The sequence below is a fragment of the Sceloporus occidentalis genome, unplaced genomic scaffold (genome assembly GCF_023333645.1).
Source record: "Sceloporus occidentalis isolate IW3139 unplaced genomic scaffold, rSceOcc1.0.p SCAF_3, whole genome shotgun sequence".
NCBI lineage: Eukaryota > Metazoa > Chordata > Lepidosauria > Squamata > Phrynosomatidae > Sceloporus > Sceloporus occidentalis.
The window spans coordinates 247667355-247695293 of record NW_028316983.1 but is presented as its reverse complement, the minus strand read 5'-3'; the positions used below and the strand labels follow the sequence as shown (position 1 = coordinate 247695293).

Below are 27939 nucleotides of genomic sequence, written 5' to 3'. Positions count from 1 at the left end.
CCTCCCCGATTGGGCAAAGCGACGCCTCCGCAGAGGCCCTTCCTCGCTGGTGATTGGTCGGCCGCCCTGAGGGAAAATGGCGGACGTCGACGCTCTGGCCCGTCTCCTCTCTATGGCCTTCCCTCAGAAGACGGAGGAGGAGAAGGCGAAGGCCTAGGCCTCTGAGGCGCCTGGTTTCTGAAGGGGTTGGCCCCGGGCAGGAGGCCAGCGGAGCGGCTTCTTCTCGGCCCCCGCCGAGCCGGGGCTCCCTCTCCCTTCGCCCCCAGGGAGGAAAAGGTTATTGCCGCTGTTGTGATCGACGTTGCCGCTCCCAGACAGAGCGAATGCCTTCGGAGGCTCTTCTCTTCCTTTGAATATCTGTCCTCTGTTTAAGGAGAAGAAGGCGAGACTCTGCATAATAGACTGGAGCCTCGCCCTGAGAAGCGGAGCAGCAGGGCCGATCGCAGGCGGATTCAAGGTGGAAGGTGCGCCGCCCACAGGCAGCCTTTCCTTGCTCTGCTTCCCAAGGGATGGCCTGCAAAGCGCTCTCTGAGGATTTCACACAGCGCCCGCGCAGGGCTCCATCCCCAGGACGAGCGCAGCTTCTGGCCTCGTTGAAGCAGCATCCCTCCAAAGGGGCCCCAAGCAGCCCTACTTTGGCCTGGCTCTGTGGGCCCTCAATGACTCATCTGGACCCAAGGAAGTGTAAGCAGTAGCTTCCAAAGTGAGGCAGCCCAGGCCGCCTTTGCCATCAGCCATTGTCATTCATTCCCTGTCTGTTTGTGTGCAGAGACCTCTCCGGCGGCCCAGAGGAGCATCTCCTGAAGGACCTCTTACGGAGCTAGAAGGCTTTCGTCTGGTTTCGCTTCTGCTGCGTTTGAGGCGCGGTACGTGACGCACGGGAAAACAGCCTCAGAGCTTAGACGCTGGCAAGATACAGCCACAGCCAGAGAGACTTGATCAGTTCTAATTAAAGACTTTGGTCCCATACAGACAGGCCAGAATAAAGCTGCTTCGGCTCACTTTGGAGGTATGCTCTTTCAATGATGCATGTGTCCTAAGAGTCCAGAAGCTGTGCCAAATCTGTGACCTAGTCCTTAGGACTGGACCATGGCTTTGGTGTGGCTTCTGGCCTCTTAGGACGCATGCATCATTGAAAGAGCATACCTCTAAACTGACTCGAAGCAGCTTTATTTTGGCCAGTCTGTAAGGGGCCTTTGGCTTTGAACATTAGCATAGACATATCTACATCTGATGAAGTAGACTGAGGTCTAATGTACACTCCAGAATTAATGCTGCCATGGGCCAATGCTTTGGAATCCTGGGGTTTGTGATTTGTTCTGGCACCAGAGTAATCTTGCAGCCAAGGCTAAATGTCTCACCAAACTACACATCCCAGAACCCCAGAGCATTGAGCCAAGGCAGTCAAAGCAGTTTCAAACTGCATTATTTCTACACTGCACTTTAGCTTATGCTAAAAGTCTTTCTTTCAGTTAATCTCAAAGGTGCTCCTAAACCCTTTTGTGTAGACCAGGGGTAGGCAACCCTTTTGAGCCGGGGGCCGGGTTGCTGTCCCTCAGACAACTGGGGGGCCAAAGCCAAAAAATAAATAATTAAATAATTTTTAAAAAATTAAATAAATAAATAAACCGGGACAAATGTAGGAGAAAATTTTCAAATGGAGGGCACTTTTTAAATAAAAAATGGAGGACATATGAAAAAATTTGCTGATTTTTAAAAAAATGTTAAGATAAATGCATGTTTCTGAGGCTTCTATAGACAATTGCCCCACCATGCCCCTCGTGTGAGACGCCAAAGGCCCCGGTGGCAATTGGCAGCAGGACCGGGCTGGGGCCAGTCCCAAGGCCTTGCCGGGCCGCATTCGGCCCGCGGGCCGCAGGTTGCCTACCCCTGGTGTAGACAGAGCAAGATGACTGTTTCTCTGCTTAGACATAGATGAAGCACTTCTGTCCAGTGGCTGCAATCTGGAGAATGATATGTAAACATTGACTTTGGTTTCTGAATACTATTTTCTGAAAGCCTGTTTTGCGCTTCTGCAACAGATAATACCGCCTTGAAAGTCTCTTTATCTTCAGAACTCTCAGCCATATTCCCTTGGCTTTGTCTGAAGTAACAACTTACTTATTGACAAAGGTTGTTGATAAAATAGTGAACTAAATATCCATAAACTTTCTCTGTTTTGTGTGACATTTTATTCCTATACACACAACCTTAAGGTGTTCAAAGCACCTTGTGAAGTTAAGCATAATCCAGAAAATGCATTTTGTCCTGTCTCCACTGTTTCCAGTCTTTGAGGAAGACTGGTTGCTCTTATACATAGAGGTACCTCACCGACGAATGCAGCCTTGGTTAATGGAATTCTACAAACAGTGGCAGCTATAATTGGCTGCTCTTCTTTCTAGAGCGGCTCTTCAGTGCAACCATAAACTGGCCTAACAGCCACGGCTTGTCTTACAAGAGTCCTTTAGGACTGTATCTATGTAGAGCTGAGAATCTCTGTCAGCTCATTCTAAGTACACTTGCTCTAAATACATAAATAATTTGCTGAACTAAATGCTGAAAGTGATGGAGACTACGGACGCTGTCTTGTCTGTAAGCTAATTTGCAAACATTATCAGACGAAGCCTGCGTGTATCTGCCCTCATGTCACCTGTTGACTTATGGTGACCCTATGGATTTCATATGAGTTTCTTTTGCAAGGAATACTCAGGTGGTTTTGCCAGTTCCTCTGAAGTACAGTTTCCAGCACCTGGCATTTGCTGATGGCCTCCACTCCAAGTACTAACCAGGGTGAACCCTACTTTGCTTCCAAGATCAGATGGGATCTGGTGCCTTTAGGACATTTAGGCCCTAGAGGAAGTATACCTTAACATTATGTTTAAAAGGTTAAAATAGATCTGCTAAGTTGTACAGTCAGGCTTCCATATCCATGGATTTATTTTTTTTCCATGGATTCAAGCATCCATGGTTTGAAACTAATTTAAAAATATATGACTTCCAAATAGCAAACCTTGATTTGCCATTTTATATAAGGGGCTTCATTTAATACCTCATTGTATGTAACAGGACTTGAGGATCCACGGATTTTGGTATCCACAGGGGATCCTGGAATCAAAGCCCAGTGGATACCAAGGGCCCCGTGTAATTGTGGATTTTGTTTGTTTTAGGATTGAACTCTAAGCTGAATCCTGCAGCCATGCACTCCTCCTGCCAGCCTTCACAAGGGGAGAGGAACATTTACTATATCCTGACTGAAAACCAACCCTATGGCAGTAAGCTATTTCCTGCAGGGAGTATGTGTTACCTGAAAGAACAGACCTACCTACGGCACATTAGCATGGCATCCACGCGTTTCTGGAGGTTCGTCATGGAAGATGATGGTTCTGTTGTCACAATGGACATTGAAAGTCTGCAGCCTCTGAGTGACAAGGTGGTTGGTTTCCTTTTGGCTATCACCAACGTTCAGGAACGGTTGAACTGCTTTCTGGAAAGGCATGTTCTGGATGCTGCCTTGAATGCTAGGCTGGGTCAACAAGTCTTGGTAGAATTAGACCATGAGACGTTCCTTGGCACCATCTGCTACATTGGGAAACTCCATAGAAGTCCTTTACCATCTGGACACTCTCCCGTTTTCTTTGGAGTGGAGTTGAAGGTGAGGAGGTCTCAGGAGACCAGAGACGTCCTGAGGCATTTAGGTCTCTGTGGTCCATAATGATGCTTAGTGATAATATAATTTGTCTCAGTCTTCAACATGCTTCTCAGTTATGCATGGAGGAGAAGTGCATTGCCTCACCGGTTTTTTCTTAGAGCAGTGGGTTTCATTGCTGAAATGTTTTTGGAAAGGCACAAACTGTTTTGTGTTTACTTTGACCCAGGCAGTGTTCAGACTGCAACATGCAACCTTTGGAAGCTTATGAATGTTTCTCCCATAAACCTGGATGTTAGAGAGAGAAAAAAAATATTCTTTTCTTGGCCATGGTGTGACAATCTGGTCTTTTTAATGTCCTGCCTGTGGACTGCTTTCAGTCGTAAGATAGAGGAAGGAGGTTGGAGTTGACAATTATATGATGCAGAGACCATATGGTGATTATTTGAGCTAAATCTGGAATGATAAATATGTTCTTTTGGGGCAGTGCAAATCTAAAACAAGAAGTAAATCTTATCCAGAATCCTGTTAATGCACTGCGCTAGTGGTTACACTTTCCCCCCAGAATTTAATAATATTGGTGAGGGACGGATGATCCATGCAGCCTATTTCTCCACTGTCTTATTTCCCTCATGGCTGCTGTGCCTACAGCCCTTTTCTCTCCTCCCAGCATCACCTTCAGGAGTGTAGCTATCCTGTGTGCTGCACTGACAGGATTCAGGCCTTTATTTTTAATAGAGTGACTCCTAAATTTTATTCTGTAGCACATTAGTTCTGTAATGTTAGGTTTGTTGATACATATAGTGAGAGGTCTTGCCTGCTCTGGTGGAAGGATGCTTGCAGATGGATGTCTGTCTGTTTGGAGCAAAAACTTGGCTAAAGCAGGGCTGTCCCATCTAATCTGAATTGTTTCATCACCTAAAACCTAATGTAATCTGTTTGTTCTTTCTGTAGGGTAATGGAGTAGGCAAGGGCCACTGCGATGGTTCCTATAATGGAAAAGAATACTTCAGGTGTAAACAGAATTGTGGCCTTTTTGTGCCGCTTAACAAACTGCAGTTTCTACAAGAACCGGAGAATGGAAAAGAGGAGGGGAAATTGGATGAAGTTGTGGTGATGCCAGTGAAAGTGGGGGATACCATTGGCTTCTATTCAGATGATGCCTTCACACGTGGGATAGCCATGGATGTATATAAAGAAGGAAGCACCTGGCTGGTTAAAGTATGTCCGGTAAGAAATCAATCTGCCCTGTCTTTCTATCTTTCTGGAACAGGCGTTAATCTGTACCTGCCAGTTTGGTGGCCCTGGATGTAGAGAAGGGCAATGTGTCTGGCTTTGGATTTGCACAAGAGAGGGTCATGAGGAAAAATGAAAATGTACACCTGACTTTATGTGGGGAAATGGGTAGAATGATGTCCAGAGTAGGTACATATAAAAAAAGGAAAGCTTGTGGCACTTCAAGATTAAGACCAATTTATTTTAGTGTAAGGCGACTATAGAGTTCAGTGAGAAGATGGAAGGGGATATCAGGCTATAACCTGGTTATGAAAATAATAATAACCTGAATGTCTTCTGGAGAAGCTACAGGTAAGGAAAAGGGCATCTACTGAACAGCAGGGGAAGGGAAGCAGGATGGTTACTCCTGAATCAAGAAAGAAACCCAGAAAGAGGGCATTAGTCACGCTCCTCCATTTGGACCTGTAAGGAATTGTCATAAGCTAGAGAGCAAGCAAAAGTTAGTCTTCCTCTTAGTAAGTATAATTCTTTTGTATTTTATATATTGCACAATATTAGGTAAGTTAAAAAATATAAATTAATATATTTATGTCCTGCTTTATGTCCAATGATCTTATGTTGGTATACAATAAAATCAGTTATTAAAATGTTAAAATATTAAAATACAGTCTTAAAACATATTAAATATGTATACCGTAACAATTTAAAACATGTCAAACCAGTTAAACCCATGAACATGTAAAAAATGGCTTTCATGTTTAAACTTGGTGCCAAAATGAAACCAAAGTTGGTGCCAGTCAGGCCTCTATGTGGAGGGCTCACCACATGGGAAGCCACAACAGATAAGGACTTTCTCCACATAGATGTTTATTTAGGTATTATTTTTATTGTGTTTTATTTATATGCCACCGCTCTCCCATACCAAGGTGGCTTACAGAAGAAATCATTTAAAACCTGACACAATTTAAATTGTCACATTTAAAACAATGTAAAAATTATATTAAAACAGTATAGCATTATTATAAAAACATAGCAGAAGTTTAAAAATAAATAAACAAATCACACAACCCAGTGCGAATCCTCCCTAAGAGCAATGACTTATTAAAAGCTTGCTTAGGATAATAAATGCTTCTTTCTTGGTTTACATGGATTACTTGGGAAGTATGTGAATAGAATATGCTTTTTTCTGTTATATCTTTTGTTTGATGTCTACATTAGAATAGTTGAATTAGAATGTATAACTAGTGTATAGGTATTGTGGTATGGTGGTTATGTTGTTTGATGTGTGATTGTTTGTGTGTGTGTGTGTGTATATATGTGTGTTATGTATGACCCGAGACACACTGGACAAAAGCAGTGTGCCAGCGCATAAACTAGGGTTCCAGAACGCATGGCAACCGCATCCTCTGGAACCCTAGTCTGTACAGGCGGCGTCATCATGGCAGCGTCCTGTCCACATGGGCGCCGCACTGATGGGTATCAGCTTCCGGGCAAGGTACAAGGTGTTGGTCCTAACCTTTAAAGCCCTACATGGCTTGGGTCCTGATTACTTGCGGGAGCGCCTCCTCCCATACAATCTTTCCCACACACTTCGGTCCTCTGGGAAGAACCTGCTACAACCTAAGAATACCAGACTTTCAGCGGTGACCCAGAGGTCCTTTTCATCAGCCGCCCCCAGGCTCTGGAATGACCTGCCAGCCGAGATCCATCCTATTGCCATCTTGGAAGTCTTTAAAAAGACTATTAAGACGGATCTCTTCTGGCAAGGCTTTTCCAGACTAGGTTAGATCCATTAGACTTGCCTCCCCCCTCTATTGATACCGATACAAAAATTGATTGATACCATCACCCCTGTCCCCACCCCTTCTAGAGGAAGATTCATTTCTTGAGCTAGTCTGCCCAAAATTTTAATGTATTCCTTTTGGATAGTTTTAATTTTTTTCTGTTTAATCTCTTTTTATGGGTTGAGCACTGTTTTTATGATTGGGGGAGGGTTGGGGTTTGGGGGCTTTTACATTGTAATTTTTAATTGATGTTTTATTTATACTGTTGGAATCAGCTTTGATTCCTTTGTGAAAAAGTGGAATACAAATAATAATAATAATAATAATAATAATAATCAGCATATTGGTACCAATGCATCCCCAAACTCTGGATGATCTCTCCCAGCAGGTTCATGTAGTTGTTAAACAGCCTGGGGGACAGAACACTGTTCTTATAGGAACTAGAGCAGTATTTTGGAAAACATTGGGGTTTTTTAATGATAAAAAGTCACCATTAACATACAAGGTATCCTGGCAGATGATTTTTTATGGTCCCTTCTTAGGATATGTATTCTCAGTTTATGGTGAAGCCCAACAGACTTCACCACTTGTTGTTGTGTGCCTTCAAGTTGTTTCCAACTTATGGCAACCCTAAGATGAACCTATCATGGGGTTTTTCTTGGCAGGTTTCTTCAGAGGGGGTTTACCATTGGCATCCTCTGAGGATGAGAGAGTGTGACTTGCCCATGGTTACCCAGTGGGTTTACAAAGTCAAGCTGCAATTTGATCCTTGGTCTCCAGAGTCATATAAACCACTACACCTCTCTGGCTCTCTAGACCTCAGCAGTACTCTATTCTTATTCTTCTTATTAACTTTATTTATAGCCTGCCTTTTTTTCAAGTCTGAGACTCAAGGCAACTTACATATTAAACAGATTGCAGTTAAAACATTCAAAAAGCAACATTAAAATTGAATTAAACTATGTACCATATTAAAAACATACACTCTAAAACTATTTTAGAAACAATAAACAACATGAGTCAGGATCCTACATGAGCTGAGTAACAGCTGAGACACTTCTCCAAGGTGCAGGGCCTCTTTTGCAAGTCAGGTTTGGTACAAACAGTGAATGATGCTTGTATAAAGTGTAGCTGTTACTAATAGAAATGGAGGGGTGTATTCCCTTGCTTTTACTTTAGTCCGTAATCGTTTTTCTTTTCTGGTTCATAGGAGGAAGAAGGGTCAGCAGATGATTTCCGAATTATCCCCATGGACTCTGTGGTGAAGGAGGAACTGCTGTCCCCAGGTAAATTGGCCCTTTAATGCTCTCTCCTTGTAGCAGCTCCATATTTCTTTTTCTAAAGGGTGGCAGAAGTACAAGAGATCCTCCCATTTTTCCATGGCTGCTATCTAAGGCACACCAGCCCTAGCACTTCGGAATGAACTGCTGTGTTTTCTTCCTCTTGTAGAATGGATTGTTCCTCTTTCAAGCCCCTGGGAAAATATGTTTATGCATTTTTATTTTTATTTTTTGAGAAGGGAAAGTGAGGAGAGGCCCTGGGAGAAATCAAACTCTTCTGTTTGCTCTACACCAGCTATTGGAGAACCAGTACAGGCAAAAGGAAGTCCTTCACACAGCACTTAGTGTATAGGTGGCTGCCAGTCTGGAGGCTTTAAAAGAGGGTTTGACAAATCTGTGGCTGTTGAGAATACTGATTGCCTACTAAGTTATGATAGATGTAGATTTTCTGGAGCATCAGAGACAGCATGATTTTTAATATCAGAATCTGGGGACCACAAGTGTGTGTTTGTTGCATTCCTGTGCTACTGGCATTGGGCCTGAAGAGGAAGAGCCCTCCCCTCCCTCCTTCCAACTGTCATCTTCTGGCCTGGGAGGGAGTGAAAGGACAGGCCCAATGCCATCGGGCCTGGCCTTGATTAAGAAAAAGAGCCCTCCCTCCAGTCCATCTGCCTTGGTCCAGGCCTCAGAGGGAGAGAAGAATGCTGGACCTGATCCCCCCCCTCACCATTCCCTTCTCCTTTTGTGTCCTGTCTTTTTAGATTGTAAGCCTGAGGGCAGGGAATTCCCAGTGATTGGGCGGCATATAAATAAATCCTATTATTATTATTATTATTATTATTATTATTATTATTATTGGTGGGATTGCTGTGGGAAACTGACTGGCTCCAGTGAATAGAACCCTAGACCCAGTAGTCTTTCATGACCCATCATCATCATCATCATCATCATCATTTTATATCCTGCATTTCTCCCAATATAGGAACTCAAAGTGGCAACAACAAATTAAAAACAGTACAGAAGAATTAAAAATATAAAGTTTAGAATACAATTAATTTTAAAAGTTAAACACATGAATGAATGAATGAAATATTTATTTATATTCTGCCTCTTCTGTTTTGAGGATCACTCAAACACTAAAATAGTAAAACATATTAAAACCTATATACAAATCTGACATCTGACTTGCAGAGCATTTGAAAGTCTGATCTTTGTCCATTTGAAAAGCCTGACGGCACAAAAATGTTTTTACCTGCTGTTGAAAGGGGAGCAGAGATGGGCCATCCTGCCCTCTTGAGGGAGGCAGGTCCATAGCCTGGGAGCAGCCACCTAGAAAGCCCTCTCCCTTGTTCCCACTAAATGAGCCTGGGAAGCTCTTCTTATGTTCTTATATTCTGATGAAGCAAAGGCAACATAGTGCATGTGAGTACAAATAGTTAAAATACAGGGGTAAAAAAATATGCAGAAACCACCTGGCAATTCCTTGGCAGCTAAAATTAAAATGAGCTGCAAAATGCAATTAAAAGTTAACCTTGCTATTCAAGTGTTCTAGACTCAGTTCAGATTTGTACTTTTGTAACCCAGTGGGTCAGAAGATAAAGTATAACCAATATCAAAGACTGGGTGTTCTTAAGTAAGAGGAACTAAATAAGTCACTCAGTGGTTTCTTAGGCATAGCAGGAGCAGACCAATTATCCCAGCATCCCAACAGGGCTTAAATTGTCAAAGGGAATAATAAACAGGCCAGCAAGAAAACAATTGCCTGTCCCTTCTCTCACTTAGCACTGCCTCCATCCCCATCTCTCCCTCGGGCACTTCAACAAGGCGGCAATAAATGGCATCAGGTAGTATAACTGCAAAATTTGTCATTTGTAGAGCATGTGTATTTCTTTTCAGGTTTTGAATTGGAAACCGATATTGGAGCTTTTCAAGAACAGCTAAAGCGCAAGCGAAGTCAGAGCACAGAGGAGAAGGAAAAGAAGTCACCTTCCCTTGGTGTCAACTCCATGGTTCAGATTAATTTAGAGAAGGGGAATTCAGTCACGGGAACAATTCGCTGGATTGGCTGCCTGCCTAAAATGCAGCACAAAATGGCTGGGATTGAGCTGGTAAGTGCCATTTAAAGAATTCCTGGGTTTTGTATTTTTAATGTACTTTAACTCCATTTTTTTTATTTTAGGAATTTGAGCAGCCACTCAATCAAAACCATAAGGTTGCGAGTTCAATACCAGCAAAAGGGCTCAAGCTCTACTCAGGCTTGCATCCTTCTGAGGTCGCTAAATTGAGTATCCAGATTGTTGGGGGCAATAAGCTTACACTTTGTAAACCCAAGATATGCTACTCATTGTCACTTGACCTAAATTCTTCCTTGACATGCAGCCACCATATGCATTTTGTCTCTTAGAAATATGCTTTCTCGAACAATAGTGATCAATTATTTGGATGAACTTGTTCTTATAGAGAATTTTAGGCCCTGTGTCTCTGACTGTTTGTTCTTATAGGATGAAGAGAAGGGAGTTTCAGATGGAGAGTTTGAGGGAGTGCGCTACTTCCTCTGCCCTCCAAAGCGGGGGCTCTTTGTGAAGCTGGAGTCATGCCAGCCAGATATGCGCTTTCAGTCTAAGACACAAACTTCTTGGGAGCCCACTGACCTGGGTAAGTTCTTTCCATGCCACTGTCAAGGTTATTTCAAATATCCTGTATTGTAATTATATGGTGAGTGTCAACTGACTGTCTGCAGCCCTCACCAGTTTCTCTTAATGTCTGATAGTCACTGCCCTTGCCTTTGCCCCATGCCATTGACCGAATAATTTCACTTCAGACAAATTGGGAAGAATTTCCAGCATGTCTGTGTAAGCTGTTGCCTTGGGTATTGTTAGGAAAACTGCCTCTCCCTACTCTGAGTGTCTGACTTGGTTATTGGGGATGAATAGTAAAAAATCACATTATTGCCCCATGATGTATAGCTGCACTTTCTGAGCACCATCTAAGGAAGAGAAATTCACAATAGCTATCTTTTATCCCCCCAAGAAAAATATTCTGGTGGATTGGATGCAGCAGGTGAGCTGAGCAACTCCCCTCCCCTCAGGGATGACATGGCTGTGAATGTCCTACACGGGCGGATGAGAGGGATCCAAGGCCACTGCAACTCCTGTTACATGGATGCTGCACTTTTCAGGTAGGCAGTTCCACAGAGGTCTTTTCCAAATGCATGCAACAAGCATTTGGGAATCTGAAGTAGATCTTTTCAGACTGTGTGAAGTTGACTAACTCGGTACTGCCAGAGGAACCCTAAGGGATCGCCTAGGTCTTGAATGACTTTTAATCATGTTTCTTACCTCCTCTTCTCATGATCCAATCTTTGCTGTCCTGCATGTTCTCCCAGGTGAATTGAATCATTGCCCCTGTCTTTGGGGGAGAAAAAAACAAGCTTTTCCTCCTCTGTTGCTTATACTCTTGCTTCAATTTCTCTCTGTCTTTGTCAGTTTTTTAAAAAAATCTACTCCTCTATTACCGTCCTCCACTCTGAAGTGTTGCTGCAACCCGTACAGTTACCAAGCCCGTCCTCTCTCACCACAGCCTCTTCTCCTGCACCTCTGTGTTGGATTCCATGCTCTACAAGCCTGCCCTCCCACAGGATGGGCATGTTCAGAAGATCCTTCGAGACAAAATCGTCAACCCTCTCAGGCAGTAAGTTGCTAATTCTGTGTCTTGACAGACTCAAACAGCCGCCCTTTGCCTTGGATACCCACCGCTTTTTTGCTTTGCTTCCCTGTGTGACTACTTGTATTACATACAGTATTTTGTGGCTTCACAATTGCACTGTGTCAGTGCAGCTTTTGGTGTAGGCTTGCCGCTTTCTGGAAATTTCGGAGAAATTTCTTGGACAGGAAGAATGGAGGAGGTTTTAGTCAAAGAAAGAATCAGGGAAATCTTGATTAAGATATTTTATAGTCTTCATCCACAAATAGAGAGACCATCTGCACTTTTGAAATAGAGGAGTGGGACAGTGCACTTGCAGTGTAATGATGCACACAGATTCTCTAATAGGATGATATGGTTTTTCAAAGTGTTTATTTTCAGAACTCATGTACTGCTGGTCTTCCACATTTGTGGCTTTTTGAGGATTTGATTATTTGCCAATTTAATTAATATGTTTTTTCTAGGAATCGCTAGGTCCTCCAGCATGACTCTTCTGGAAGTTAATCAGAGTCACACTGGAAGACCTAGAGATTCCTAGAGAAAACACTTCTCTCGGCATTTGTAGGTTCTCCAGTGCACTTCTATGGTCAGCATCTTGCTGGTGTTGACCATAGAGTTGCACTGGAGGACTTAGAGATTCCTGGACAAGTATTCTCTGTGGTTAAAAAAGCGTTTTTTTTATTTGCGATTTCCCCACTTTCATGGGGGTCCTGTGCCCCTAACCCCAGGGAATGTGGAAGTCCCACTGTAATCATTATTGAGAATACAGAATAAAATGATCCTGTATATGATAGTGTTATTTTATGGATAAGCTGATGGGCTTCTTGCAACTGAGAAGTTTTAGTTCAGACAGATTATAATGAATTTAGACAAACTGAAAATATGAATACTTTGACAGAAGTTAGCAAATTGTGGCTGATTGGACTGACTAGCCAGTCACATCTTCTTTTAGCCGGTCCTGCTACACTACTACAGAGCACCTTGCCTTATGCGGCGATCCATTACGAACCCTGCCGCGTAAGGCAAGTTCTGCATGTCTTGAGCCTCATTGAAACTAATGGGGCTCGTTCATGTGGCGTGGTGTGGCATGGCGCCACCATTTCCTCTTTACCGTGCATGGGCAAACTATACTGTATTCCTAATGATAAAAATGAATTTGTTTTAGAAGTTAGACCTTATATGCCAGAAACATTTTTGATAGAATAGATTAGAATTGTGATATGCAGTTCAACACAGTTCAATGAAAGGAATGTACTTTACAGCAAGGAGAAAAATCTTCCGTCATGGATGGAGATGGACATTAGTAGTTTCAACTTTAGCTCTTGTCTAGCTCCTTGCCTCCTTCCTCCCCCTTTCAGAAGAAGAATAAAATACTCAAAATAATGTACACTTATATGGAGGTACATGCAAATATAGTTAATATATAAATAACTTGGGATTTGAATTTTGAGGGACATCACATGCATGCACACTTGCTTTGATTACTAGCTTTTTTGTTTTTTGGGGGTGTGGGGTTTTCTTTGTCTGCTGAAAGTGATACCATTTCCTCCCACCTTAGGAATGGCTTTGTGGCTGCAAGAAGTGTGATGGACCTTCGACATCAGCTGACTGAGAAGGGAGAGTGTTCAAGCTTTGCCACTTCTGAGAAAGGTGGTAGTGTTTCTTCTCCTTTCAGGTTTTATACCACAGTGTGGTTTGTTGTGTTACCAAGAGATCCGAGATTCAAATCTCCGTTCAATCACTAAACTTTTTTGGGTGTTCTTGAACCTTGTTTCTAGACCTAATGCTCATCATGATTTTTGTGAGCGTAAAAGAAGTGGGATGTGAGGGCAGAGTAGGAAAGATTCCTGAAATTCCTTGGAAGAAAGTTGGGATTACAAGGAACTGGCAAAACCACCTCTTGAGTATTCCTTGTCTGAAATTCATGGGGTCACCATAAGTCACTAGGTGTCTTGATATCTATCTCTCTCTCTCTCTCTCTCTCTCTCTCTCTCTAACTTGAGTCTTTGCAATATCATATAGCCTAGTTTTTTAATACCTTTTATTTCATTAAAACAACAATCACAATTTAAAATTCACAATACATGACAAATATTACATATACAAACTACAAATTTAACAAAAGTCAAATGACAATTCTAACATAAAAGCACTACATAACCCCCCTAATCCCCACTCACTACACACCATCCACAGTTACTATATATCTAATACTCAACGATACACAAACCAACTACAACTAACTGACATATCACTAAATATACAGTTCCACCAACACAAAATGTTGTCTTCCTGAAAACTACTACAATCTTCCTGTATTCGCATGAGAGAATTTTAGTGCTAATTCAATGCGATTTTATTTCCTTTTCCTTCTAAGAAACTTACTTACGGCTTTTTAATTACAAAGCCTAGTTTAAAAGGAGAACCCGACATCTTGCTTCCCTCATTGCTTTTGATGTGGTTAAATAAATTACTTGTTTGGGTCCTTTTTGTCAGTTTTGCATGGTGAATATTTAATCTATGTGTGTTCACCTAGTGAGAGCTGACCTGTTGGATGTGGAAAACAACAACAGAATTCTGTATTATGAAATGACATGTTCATAAAGTTTCCTGTAATACTGGGGTGAAAATCCCCTTTGATGGCTTTACTGGGTCAGAATGATAAAGAATTCTCCTCCTCAGATCTGCATGTTTAATTTTTCTAACTAATGGAAGCTAACTTTGTCACATCTTGAACCCATCCTACTTGCTTTCAGTTAAACAGTAGCTCTAACTCTCTGAGAAGGACTCACTTTTTGTGGAGAAGGGACTCAGGAGTGAGAACCAGTAAGTTGTATTGGTTTGGGTGTTGGATTAGAAATCTTAGAGACCCGGGTTCAAATCCCCATTTAGCCATGGAAACCCGCTGGCTGATCTTGCACAAGTCAGCCTCAAAGGAAAACAGTGACAAACTTTCTGAATAAATCTTGCCAAGAAATTCCTATGAGAGAATTGCCATAGGTCAGAGTCATCATGAAGGCACATTTCAATAACCAGGAGTGTCATCTAATTGGAATTTTCCTTTGCCCTTCTAGACCCGGAGGAGTTTCTGAATCTCATTATGCACCATATCCTGGGAATAGAGCCACTTTTGAAACTGCAGTAAGTTCATGTTCTTTACAAACAACTGAGAATGCCAGACACACTGTTTGTGAGTTAGGAAGAAATGAATGTATTTATGAGGAAATCCTGTGCTTGATTAGATCGAATATAAGATATAAATGTGGCAATTGACCTTGCATAAAGGGTTCAGTTGAGAATGGTAGGCTAGTAAGCCCAGTGGACTCATCTTGATTTCAACACTTTGCATCTCTGCAGCTCATGCTCTCTATAAGGAATGGGAACAGTGTAAGAAGTACTTGCACAGTTGAAACAGCCAAGCTAGTCATAAGAATTCCTTTTGTAGGAGTGAGATAGAATACATGGATAAGTACAGCGAAACCACTTGCTTGGTGTCTTTCAGGTCTGGGAAGCTCAAGGAGCAAGAGTGCTACTGTTACCAGATATTCATAGACAAGCAGGAGGATTTGGTGGTGCCCAATGTTCAGCAGCTGGTGGAACATTCCTTCCTTTCATCTGATCTCAAACTGGTGGAGGTTGGTTATGTAGACCCTAATTGATTATGGTTCCTGACTTTGTGACCCTCCAGCATGTAACCTGGCTTTCAGAAGAGATGTGTAGAAAAGGCTTTAATGTAGGCTGTGAGGCTCTTCTAAAAAATGTATCCTGATATTGTGCTCATAATAAATGTTAGAAAATTATTCCAAACCAAGCATTCTCTTCAACCTCCTTCAACCATTCGCTAGCAGAGAAGTAGGGCTTTTGACAGTAAGGGTTTCCTGCATGCCTCTACCCTATATGTGTTGTCTCTAAAACCTACCCCATTTGCTTAGTCACCCATTCTAGGGATGTATCTAATGTGACCAGATGACTTTCTGGATATGTTTCCAATTACATAAAAGACTTCTTCCTCTCTCTTCCTCCTCTCTCAAGATATCAATCTTTGCTAATTGCATTTAAAGGTACATTCAAACATATTTACATGCAGTGCTTAAGCCCTGGATAGCGACAGAAAACTTTTAAGAAGAGTGGCTTCAAAGAGCATACACTCATCAAAGCCACTCTTCTTAAAAGTTTTCTGTCGCTATCCAGGGCTTAAGCACTGCATGTAAATATGTTTGAATGTACCTTTAAATGCAATTAGCAAAGGTTTTAGCTATGAAGTTTGCATACTGCCTGTTTGCCTTACTTTGCTAAAACTAGTCTCTGAGAGACCCAAGAGATTTAGCACTTCCACATGTGAACTTTGCTAATGGAGGCTGAGTCTTAATTGAATCAGTCTTCATTTCTCCCAGAAAAGGGGCTAACACCCCAGGAATCTACTGTAACCCAACAATAAATTATGCAGAACCATCCATTGGAGAAGGCTTGTAGCTCAGCTGTAGAGATGATTTGGATACAAGAGGTTCCATATTCCATTCTGAGTACCTGAGGTGATAGGAATGACCTTCCTCTCCTTCAAACCTTAGGAGAGCCTCTGCCAATCATCAATCATAACAAAAAGTATTGGCCTAGATAGATGTGAGATCTCTAGCATCCTAAAAGGCAACTTTAGGAGCCCTGGTGGTGCAGTGGTTAAATGCCTGTACTGCAGCCATTCACTCGAAACCACAAGGTTGCGAGTTCAAGACCAGCAAAAGGGCCCAAGCTCGACTCAGGCTTGCATCCTTCCGAGGTCGCTAAAATGAGTACCCAGACTGTTGGGGGCAAATTAGCTTACTTGCTAATTAGCTTACTTGCTGTTCACCGCTATGATCTTTGGAATAGCGGTATATAAATAAAACAAATTATTATTATTATTATTATTATTATTTATATTGCTATGAGTTGAGGGATAATTTTATTCTGTTTGAAAATTTAATTAACACAGAGCTACGAGGGGCAGAGGTCTTCATGGGGCAGCCCAATGTACCCAGCCTCTGCTCTACCAATCCATGCCCTATGTATAATTTCATATCTGGACACTTGGGGGCAGGGGGGATTTTGCTTCCTCTCGGAACCTATTGACCCTTCCTTTTGAACCTGGAAAAGAAAGAAAGTTCAATTTTAGTCCCCCCCCCCCAGCTTTTTATTATAAAAAGGTGGCTGGGATTGTAAATAGGAGGTAGAACTACTGGAGACTTTCCAAAATGTGGTTCTCCATTTTTTCCATGTACATTTTTAAGGGGTGAGACTTTGGGGAAACCTAATTTTTTTGGACTACCTGACATTTATATAAATCTGGAGCACAATATGCCAAAAGTGAAAACCCAATGAAAATGAATAGGGCTTGGTGGGGTGGATGGTAGAATTGGGGAGAAATTAGGAGCCAAATGGCTTGGTACAAAATTGGCCAGCAGAACCCCTGGGCCCTTACAAATGATGGAGGAATCCATCCAGGGAGAGGAAGTGCTGCACCTTCAGGAACGCTGTCTTTGACACAGTTCTCAAAGATACAGGAGTCTGCTGTCATTTGTACTGAATGTGACATGATACATGTAGACTACCCCATCTTCCATTCCCCCTCCCAAACATAATAGCTGGGGAAGTCCTGGCTGGTGACTGGGATTGATTTTTTTCCTCATCTGCCTAGATTCCATCCTGCTTTATCATTCAAATGCCACGTTTTGGAAAGGAATACAAAATGTTCAGTAAAATCATCCCTTCATTGGAGTTGGACATCACTGATCTGCTGCTGGATAGTAAGTAAGGGGAGAGATGGGAACACAAATTGGCTGTTGCCAATACAGCTGAGTCCCTTTACCTGGCATGTCATCCATCTTCTTGGGCGTCATGTCAAACTGATTATTGTTCAGGGAAGGAATCCATGACCATGGCCAGTAGAGTGACTCAGGAGGTTCAACCAGGATAGAGCAGTCTTAGAATGGGGCAGAGAAAGGTTTGAATTCCTTCTCATTCATAAAGCTCTGTATTCTCCTGGGGAGCAAATTATTCCCCTTCTGCTTTATATACTTTATTATTATTATTATTATTATTATTAACCTTTATTTATGAAGCGCTGTAAATTTACACAGTGCTGTACATGCAATCTCTTTAGTTAGATGGTTCCCTGCCCTCGGGCTTACAATCTAAAAAGACATGGCACAGAAGGAGAAGGGAGGGGTGGAGGGAGAGGGTAAGAGGTCCAGCAGTTCCTCTCTACCTCCGAGGTCTGGACCAAGGCAGATGGACTAGAGGGAGGGCTTGGCTTCATAATGGAAGGTTAATCTTCATCCAGGGAAAATACATACTCTCAAGTAGGATAATACATATACAATACAGGACTGTTGTAAGAACAAGTGTGTTGAGAGGTATAAAGCTGCTTTCACATGGTGAAGCTTTACCTGATGAGCATGAGAAAAAGCACTGGTGTCTCACTTTCACACTTGTGGCCTGGATATTATCCAGGCTACCTGTGTGATCAAATCAGTAGTATGTAAACAGTGTGGTGTGGGAGTTGGCCCTGGAAAGAATTGGTTTGCGGCAGGAACCATCCTGTTGAGGATGAGTTATGAATTTGGCCTGAGGATAGCTTTCTCATTGGAAGGTGCCTCCTGAGTTGCATGTAGTTGTAAGGTGCAAAGTCTGATCTTTGGATTCCCTCCGCAGGTCCCAGGGAGTGCTTTGTGTGTGGAGATGTTGCCACCCAGGAATGCTCAGCATGCTTTAAAGACAAGAAGTTTGCAGACACGGGCCTAAAGCAGTATTGTGATTCTTGCTGCAGCCAGGTATCTCATTTTTCTTTCCTAGATTCCTTCCCTTTGGGACTTTTTCTGAGGATTTTTAAATATATATATATTCTCTCTCTCTCTCTCTCTCTCTCTCTCTCTCTCTCTCTCTCACACACACACACACACACACACACCACTTTAAAGTAAAATTGCAAGAAATTTTGAAGCCATGGAAAACTGTTTTACCTGGTTTTTTTGGTGGAAAATGGAAATGTTAAGGGGAAAAAAACAAATGCAAAATTAAGCACCCATTACAGATTCAAAGTCATTTTGTTGCTATAGGAAAATAAAATACACTACCCATAACTTGGTTTGACATGAAATTATCATGTTTGATATTAAAAATCCAGTTTATTCAGAATATAAGTACAAACTAAACATTTAGATTTCTTTCTTTCCTTGTTTTGGGGCAGTGTGTGGGATTTGTCAAAATGGAGCTACAAGATCCATAACCTGATATATAAGGAATTGTTTGGTTTTGCCAGTTTTTGAGGAACAGGAGAAAAAAGACCAATAAAAGGAGAAGAAAACCTAAAAATTAATAAGACCACCCTTAGCACTCTTTACGGATTGAAAGCCACTTTGTTATTATATGGTAAAAAAACATTATGTACGACTTGGTTTGGCATGAAACTATCATGCTTGATATTAAAAGCCACACTCTGCTGCATTCGCCCGCCTGGACTTCTTCTTTGTCTGTGTAACCTGCCGTTTGTCTTTTCAAAACAACAATGAGAGAGAGAGAGAGAGAGAAGGAAGTGCCTGCCTTCCCTTGGCGTCACTCGCATGCAGAGCTGGGGCAGGTGGATCCCCCCAAACCCAAAGTCACAGGGCTAGTTTCTGGCGGAGAGGGAAACCTTCAGCTGGCTAGATTTTGCAAATAAAGATATTAAAAGCCCAGTATTAATAAAGAAGGAAAATTACTTTGTCTCCTCTGTTTCCTGAGGGTTTTGGGGTTTAGTTTAGGATAGTATAATTATACATTGTTATAGTCCCATTTTAATACATTTAAGTGTTTAATATTTTTAAAGGGGGGGAAGGGAGTATAAATATTTATGTATATTTTATTCTGTAAATTTTTATGTTGTTCACCGCCCAGATTGGCTTTGCCACCGGGCGGTATAGAAATAAATATTATTATTATTATTATTAAAATATTATTTCCTTGACAATATAGAGGGCAAAAGTAATTTTCCTTCCTAATACTGAGGGTCATTCCTATAACAAGAACTAAGAACAAGAAATCAAGACCAGGAATTCCAGTGATATGAGATACTTTACATAGTCCTGTCTAAAAGTCTAGAAATAAACATGCAGGAATTGGATATTTTATTCATTCTAAAAGAAAACATTTCACGCTCCATTTCCCTTTCCTTTTTTGAGGAAAAAAAGGTGTGGGGACATATTTTTGTTTCCTCCCAGATTTTTTCTATTGTTTTTCCTGGGCTGAAACATTTCCATCATTATACAGAATCTTTTTTTTTAACCTCTTTTTTATTGGTATGAAATTTTGTGTACATAAATATAAGTGCTTTTCTGACCTATGTATAATCATATATGTACATCTTTCAATTGTTTACATTATGCACACTAAAGACAAATTTTCTTTGTTTCTTCTTCTTCTAAACTTCCTGTGTTAACAATTGTGTGAGAGAGGCAGTTTTTTGTACATTAATTTACTTCTGATTGTTATTATATCTCTAACTTCAGTATTCTTAGTGCTTCATTAATTTCTGTGAAACCCAATAGTATTCATACATCGTTACTTTCTACTATTTGCATCATTATACAGAATCTTTTGGAGGCCTCTCATTCATAGGTTTGCTATAGTTTGAAGCCTGCTTGTTGCTGTGTAATAGCAACTACTTTATATTTAGATCTGAGGGGCATGTATGCACATTTTTGTGAGAAGGATCAATTATTTCCCATTTAATCTGGGTGAATACCTTCTTGACTTGAGGATTTATTGATTTTCTGTTTGTCAATATAGTTTAGAACTGTATCTGTTTTCACTGCTACGTGCCTCATTTCCTTCCTTACTGAAGATGCCGGCAGGGATATCTGCCTTATATCTTTCACACTGTAGACAGATACTAAGCTTCCTTGCAAACTCTTTATCTTCCTTTATCCTCCTTTATCATTGACTTAATACCCTTGTCATCCAGTTGCCAGCCATTTCCTTCACTGATTTCTTGCCTTTGAAATGTTTTTTTAAAATTGTTGTTTTAAATGTTTTTAGCAGTGGGTTCCTCAGAATCCCATTTTGCATCCTTTATTGTTTGTTTGCATTTCTCTTATGCCACTTTGTGGTCCTTCTTATCCCCGCTTGGACAAGGCTTCCTTTTTCTGAAAGAAGTCTTTCTTCTGTAGTAGCGTTCTTCTCGGTCCTGATTAACTTGTTAATGATTTCTTGGACTTGGCAGTAAATTTCCCGGCCTGAAGCATACACCGTAGCTGAGTTTCTGTTATTTTGGTTCTGAGAAACTGTTAAGCTTTCTGGATAGATTTCACCCTTGTGACTTCCCTTTTTAGCAATATCCTTATTTTAGAGAACCTTCCTCTTTTGAAGCCAAATATAGTTTTGTGTTGGATTTCCTTGGCAAATTTCCCACTTCCACCTATTTTAAATTTCATCACAGTTGGTTCAACAACACTCTTCCATTTTGCCCCAGGCCCTGGGCAGGCCTTAGAATTAATGAGAGGGTGACATCCACTCTTGTCATTTCCAACTAGTCCAGGCCTGGAATTCTTTAAGGGGCATACACAAGATAAGTGTCCTTTATATGTGCAGAAGTCCTTTTTTGGGTGCTGTGGGTATTCTCTTTCTCCCTGTGCAGCAGCTATAGCCTCCCACCCAACTTACTATGAAACTCCTAAAGGCGGGTTACACGCCGCCATTAAAGTACGGAGTCAGTCCGTACTAGGGTTAGGAAGGTGCGGTGCTTCCGCACCCCCCTAACCCTAGTACGGACTGAGTCCGTACAAAATGGCGGCTCCCCTTCCACAAGGGGGCCGCCATGATAATGTCACGACCGCGCCGCCTCTATACCAGGCGGCGCAGGCGTGACGTCGTCGGTCCGCACCAGGGTGCTTAGTGCGACCTTTCCGCGGACCAGGAAGGAGCTCCGTTTCGGAGCTCCTTCCTGGTTTGCGTCGCCGCTTTGCGTCACTGGGCGCAGCCTTCAGACGGCTGCGCCCAGCGAAGCAAGGGAGAAAGGGGCCAAGTGGCCCCTTTCTCCTCCTCTCTGCCGCCGCGGGGTGTCCTTGGGGCTTGAAGCCCCAAGGACACCCCTTTTCAGGCTGCGGGGAAGTGGCATTTTCCCGCTTCCCTGCAGCCTGAAAAGTGGCGGATCGGGGCCTCAGCGGCTGCCATTCTGACAGCTGAGGCCCCGATACACCGGGGAAAGGGGTGGGTACAGCCTGCCCCAAATAGGAGGTCTGTAACCCGCCCAAGTCATCCTACACAGTCATTTCATGCTTCATGGCAAGAAGATAGGATCAGGGGAGAATAATGCCACTCTATTCTGCTTTGGTCAGACTTCACCTGGACTACTGTGTCCAGTTCTGGGTACCACAGTTCAAAAAGGATGTTGAGAAACTCGAGCGTTTCCAGAGGAGGGTGACCAAAATGGTGAAAGATCTGGAAGCCAGTTTAGGGGAGCAGCATATGTTTATCCTGGGGAAGAGAAAGTAAAGGGGTGAGGATAGCCCTGTTTAAATATCTGAAAGGCTGTCGTATTGAAGATGGAGCAAGTTGGTTTTCTGCTGCTGAAGTGACTAGGACACGGAGCAGTGGATTCAAACTGCAGGAAAAGAGATTCTACCTCAGTAAGAGCTGTTCTCTAGTGGAATACACTGCTGCCTCAGATTGTGCTGGAGTCTCCTCCTTTAGAGGTTTTTAAACACAGCCTGGATGACCATATGTCACAGGGAAGGCTTTGTGCATTCCTGTATGGTAAGGGGTTCGACTGAACTTGGGGTCTCTTCCAATTCTGGGATTCTTTGATTTTGTAATTGGAGATGCATGTGGGCAAATCCCCATAGCCAGATGCAAAATGATGACATTAGTGCTGAGATCTGCCAGAGTCCTTCAGGGGTATCATTGTAATCCTGCTTCTGGCTGTGGGGATCCTGCCTGCTTGCTGTGAAGTGTGAAATGGCTGTTCAGGGCAGCTTCAGGGGTTTTACAGTAAGTTGTGTAGGAGGTTATGTGGCTCAGCATAGTGAAGCTCTGCATGTGGCTATTTATGCTACCCTGAAGGGATGTTGGATTGAGACCTGGGCATTTTGGAGTGCAGGGATTCAGGGTGTCCTGAAATGTTGCACGCATTTATTCAGTCTGTCTGATGGTCATTGATATCAATGATGTGGTTCCTCCACATTTGCTGGGGTTAGGGGTCGAGGACCACATGAAAATGGAAAAATGGTAAATAAAGAAACACAGTTCTTTTCACCTGAGAGAACACCTCTCTAGCAATTCCCAGGTCCTCCAGTGCAACTCTGTGGTCAGCATCTACCAGGAAGTGATCATAGACTCATTCTGGAGGACATACAAATGCCTAGAGAAATTTTCCTTCCAATATTAATACTGAGGATCATTCCTATAAAAAGAACTAAGGAAAAGAAACCAATACCAGGAATTACAATGATATGAGATACATAGTCTTGTCTAAAAGTCCACATGCTACATATTTTTTTAGAAATAAACATGCAAGAATTAGGTATTTTCTCTAGGAACCTCTAGATTCTCCAACATAACTTTAAGGTCAGCTTCCAGCAGAATTGCATTGGAGGATTTAAGAGATTCCTAGAGAGAACGTATTAATCAAACCCACAAATCCACAAAAGTCAAAGCTGCAGATGTGGAGAGCCAACTGTATTGTCTCAGACATTATTCTCTGTCTTGGAATCAACTTACGGTAAAAGTTTTGGCCAGAAGGCAATATCTTGTCTCCAGTACTCTGTTCCATTCCAAGGTTTCAAAGAAGCTGTATTATCCTTTTGGCTTTCTTACAGGCTCACTCTCACTACCAGCGCAAAGGCCATCAGACAACCAAATTGCACATCCCTGAGGAATTTCGCAGGGATGGCCATCATGGCAGTCTGCGGGTACCTAGGGAGAAGCTGGAGCTCTTTGCTGTTCTCTGCATTGAGACCAGTCATTATGTCTCCTTTGTGAAGTACGGACCAGAGAAAGAGAACTGGATGTTTTTTGACAGCATGGCAGACAGGCATGGTAAGTGATCACATGTGGTCCTAGTGCTGGTGCCCTTTGATGAGCTCTGCCTATATGTCCCCAAGAATTTGGAACATGGGTCATGATTTGGGAAGGGTGTCTGCGTGTTGGGAAAGGAAGCTCTTACTCTGCTTACCAGTCAGCTCACTTATTTAATGTGAATCCCAGGGGAAGGGATCTGAAGTTATTTGGTGCCTATGGGCACAAGTGCAAGTGTAAGAATTGGACATGGGCACAATCATAAAATGGCGGTTGCTAATTTTCTGCAGAAATGAAAATGATGGGGCAGCTGGAGTCTGAGCCAGCAGTGTGCTTCATGCAGTGCTGGGGGTGGGATTTAAGAGTGTTTTAAGGGGAAGGATCAAGGTGCTGCAGGAGAGATTTCTGACCTCTCTCGGGAAAGCTAACATTTGTAATTTAACATTTATAATAATGATAATCAGCTCGTTCCTTATCAATAGGACACACAAGGAAGGGCTGTGTCATCTTTTAGTGAATTAAAAGCATGTTGGAAATAAGTCAGTCTTGTCCAGGTTGCTGCGTTTTACTTTTGACTAAACATGTTGGACAGTAGCAGGATGCCTTTTGAAATTCCTATTATTAACACTTTCCTATGCATATTGTATCAAAATTTTCATCAATTGCATAATTGCTCTTAAAATTTTAAATTGCATTGATTCCTATTTGGTGGCTCTAAGAATTTTTGGAGGGGAGCACATTTTTCTATTGCAACGTGTGCTTTCTGATACGAAAGCACACGATTTTATGGGCAGAACAGGTTGGATTGAACAGAAAACCATCTATAAACGATAATGTGTCCCATTGGGATGCTTTTATTTTTTGTTTGACCTTTGAGCCTATATAAACTTGTGGTGTGGCAGGGGGCAGCGTTGCTGCTTCCCAGTAAGAGGATGAAGAGCACATGATGGGGAACATTCCCTTGTATGAGAGTATGTCAGGATTGGAGGCTTCCAGGAAGAAACATGCAATTCCTGTCTAGCCCTCCCATTAAACGTCTGAGTCTTCCTCCTTTCCTCCCTTTCATCTTATGCTGCTCTGTGGTGGCTGAGGTTCTCTTTGTGGCGGACAGCGGAGGTGATGGCCCAGGAGTGGCAGTCAAGGAGATAGGACCACTCTCTTACTATTGGTTTGGGGTGTTGCTTACATTGTCGGGAGGCACAGAAGCTCCATCCTTGGACAGCTGCAATTCCATATGGTGCCCATGTATGACTGTGCCTGTGCGTTTAGAGGTCAGCCGGCTCTGTTTTCCCAAGCAGGGAGCCATTTCATATGAACACAAGTGTATCTGTGAATCCTCATAACTTTCTCTCTTTCATTGGCTCAGGTGATGAGAATGGCTACAACATTCCCACTGTGACGCTGTGCCCAGAGGTTGCCAAGTACCTGGAGATGCCAGTGGCCACCTTGGCCATGGAACAGCCGAGGGACATGGAGGGAGTGGCCAAGCGCCTCTTCTGCGATGCCTACATGTACATGTACCAAAGCAAAAAAATGGCACTTTACAAATGACGGGTAGATTGCATCATATCACAAACGGTGAAACAGAGGTGATGGGGATCCTGAGCTTTTCCACTGCTGTCTTCTTCTGAAACTTCACTTGTCCTGTTTACAGAATTGCCTTTGGAGAAGGGAATCAGTGGAACTAGATTCACTTTGGCAATGGTGGCAATTCATGTCATCTGCAATCCCAGACTTAACAGCAGCATAGGAATAACTTGTTTCACTTTTCTGGTTCCTACCCTGGGTCTAGCGAACCTTTCCCACAAGTTATTGGCATTTATGTGAACTGACTTTCCTTTCACCTGGAACTGTAGTGTGAAGAACCTTAAGGCCAGGCTGGGGCAGAGGCTGCTTGTGCTGTGACTCTGAATCAGGAAGGGGCTTGGCCTGATTTTTCTCATCTGGGTTCTATGAATCCAAATCTCAGTACGATTTCCTCTTCCTCCCGTCCTCATCAGCAGGGAGGTGGGAACAGACTATCTCAGGCAATAAACTCTCTCTGTGTTTAGTTCTAGGTTGGACCTGGAATCCTACGGGCTCAGCAACATCTGCTCATTTGCACATGGGGTTTGTCTGTATCCCTGGGTAGCTATACTTGCCCTGTGTGCACACAAATGTCACTTTAGTTTTCTACAGCCTCCCAATTTTAGATCAAGACTCAAGCTTCTTGATGGTGGGGTCTCCAGCTTGATGTGCACTTGGAGTCAAAGTCTTGGTTCTCAGCTGTGCCTGGGCCAAGCAATTAAGGGAAAAGATTGCCCAGGTTTGTGGAGGGTCCCCCCACCCCCACATCTTTCCTGCTTCAATCTTTCCCACACTGATAAGATTCACAGAGCCACAGAGGTGTGAGGGGACACATGCAGCCTATAGTTAATGCACTTAAGGGAGCAGTCCATGCAGGAGTAACAGAAACTGTCACTTTTAGCCCCCATCTATGTTTTTGTGACTGTCTCCTAGAAGTAGGTACAACAGGCCTTCTTCCCTCTCCTCCCAATTTATGAAAAAGTTTCTCTGTCATTTTTCTCTTTTGGGGTAGACCGATTTTTTCTTTTTCAATTGATAAAAATGGCTGGACAGTCAGATATTCCCCCAGTACTATTAAGCTGGAAAACATTATTATATTATTTTGCCTAACATACACAAGAACCCTGAATGTCTTCTGTAGATACACAATAATAGGGGGAAAATCTTTTGATAGATTAAAAGAAAGTTGTTGCTTTTGTCTAGTAAGTAGTGTGCAATAAATCCAGGGCGAGGGGAAGGCAAAGTGCCTTATGCACAGGGAAAACTCCATAGACACTGGACCTATGATTGTCAAGTGTTTCCACACTTTTCAGAGGATGTAGCTCTTGAAACTTTCTGAATGTAATCTTTTGCATCTGCAAGCTGTTAGAACTTGGAAATAAGATAACTGGGACAAACTAATTAATGCAAGTTGCCTAATTGAGACTAATTAATACCAGTTACCTGGCAATAAACGGGACTCATGCTGTGACTGTTACCTTTTGTTTGTTGTGATCTAGCCTGAGAAGACTAGCTATTGGGATTCTGCTTGCATCTGAATCGTTCTGTGCAATGTCTGTCCTCTTTGCTGGCTTGATCAATGTTTCTGCCTCCCTCTGTTTGTTATTTAAAATGCTGGAGTCTGTGTTGGTAGTAATTGTTGTTGTTTTTCTCTATCTCATTATTTTCTATAACTTGTACCTTAAACAGTCTCAGGAAAATAGAATTGACTCTTTTGATAAGTCAGTGTAATGTCAGTTTCCAATTCTAAAATGTATTCCAACAATACAGCTTTATCTGTTTTTGACTTGGGTGTTAACTTTGTCCAAAGACGTTTTTCTGTGTAAGACCTGCTGAGGAAAATGTTCACACTCGAACTTCTCCTGCATTTCTGCACTGCTGGTTGTTTTGCCCTCCTGTGGTTGATGCTGAAAGATGGGAAGGGAGGAAGGAGCAGACAGGGAGGTCAGACCGGCAGCAATTTTGTGTTACTTCTGCTACGCTGTAAGGCCAGAAGGTCAGTGTAATATCCAGCTCAGAGGATTAAACATTTACAAAAGACAGACAAGATGGGATGTATGGCAGTAAAAAGAAAATTATTGTATATACTCGACTATAAGTCGACCTCATGTATAAGCCGAAGGCAGGTTTTGGGGCCAAAATTATGGATTTTGATATGACCCATGGACAAGTGGAGGATAAAACTTAGGGGCATGTAACAGGATCTGAAGGATGGAGCAAGGAAAACAATGCCTAAGAATTACAAGATTCTAGCACGCATAACTGTTTGTGCTCACACTGAAGATTGGATGGGTGAGAGAATAAAGGATGGTCAGTGCTTCCAGGACATACTTTCCTCTTGCCTTTCACCAAGGTATAGTTCATTCTTATATAAAAGTGAACATACAGTACTTACATTCACCTGTGGATAGGTCAAGAGGTTTTTTTGGGTCCATATTTTGACTAAAATTTCTAGTCTTATAGATGAGTATATACAGTAGATGGTTGTAGAACTGTCAGTGGAGTAGAGCTGGACCTATCTACCAGTCCATTGCAGGACAAAGTCTCAGGTTGGCACTGGGAGCAGTTGAGGTAACTGGAGGTTTGTAGTGCTGTGTAAATACTGTACCCCAGGCAAGAAAAAAATAGATTAAAAAAATCCAGGCCAACATCATGATGTATAAATACTGGCTAAATAGATTTATTTTCATACAAAGGATAC

General features: G+C 42.3%; 1 protein-coding gene across 2 annotated transcripts; it reads left to right on the top strand.

Moving 5' to 3' along the window:
• Positions 1 to 11: 11 nt before the first annotated feature.
• Positions 12 to 27024, top strand: LOC149317741 (ubiquitin carboxyl-terminal hydrolase CYLD-like). Of its 2 annotated transcripts, none has more exons than XM_089518131.1 (15): positions 12 to 684; positions 3168 to 3652; positions 4601 to 4876; positions 7877 to 7952; positions 9843 to 10054; positions 10448 to 10601; positions 10977 to 11124; positions 11526 to 11636; positions 13207 to 13298; positions 14723 to 14789; positions 15151 to 15283; positions 17320 to 17428; positions 18336 to 18454; positions 23474 to 23693; positions 25039 to 27024. In XM_089518131.1, the coding sequence occupies exons 2-15, from the start codon at positions 3197 to 3199 to the stop codon at positions 25221 to 25223; spliced, it is 2358 nt and encodes a 785-aa protein (XP_089374257.1). In that variant the 5' UTR covers positions 12 to 684; positions 3168 to 3196; the 3' UTR covers positions 25224 to 27024. The 2 variants fall into 2 exon arrangements, with proteins under 2 accessions (XP_089374257.1, XP_089374256.1); XM_089518130.1 differs by lacking the exon at positions 12 to 684 and adding an exon at positions 790 to 866.
• Positions 27025 to 27939: the final 915 nt, after the last annotated feature.

Bases quoted from the DNA above. Each gene is read 5' to 3' on its own strand.
- LOC149317741 (XM_089518131.1), top strand. From the start codon at position 3,197: ATGCACTCCTCCTGCCAGCCTTCACAAGGGGAGAGGAACATTTACTAT. The intron at 10,055-10,447 runs GTAAGTGCCATT...TTGTTCTTATAG, and splicing joins AAATGGCTGGGATTGAGCTG to GATGAAGAGAAGGGAGTTTC. The intron at 23,694-25,038 runs GTAAGTGATCAC...TCATTGGCTCAG, and splicing joins CAGCATGGCAGACAGGCATG to GTGATGAGAATGGCTACAAC.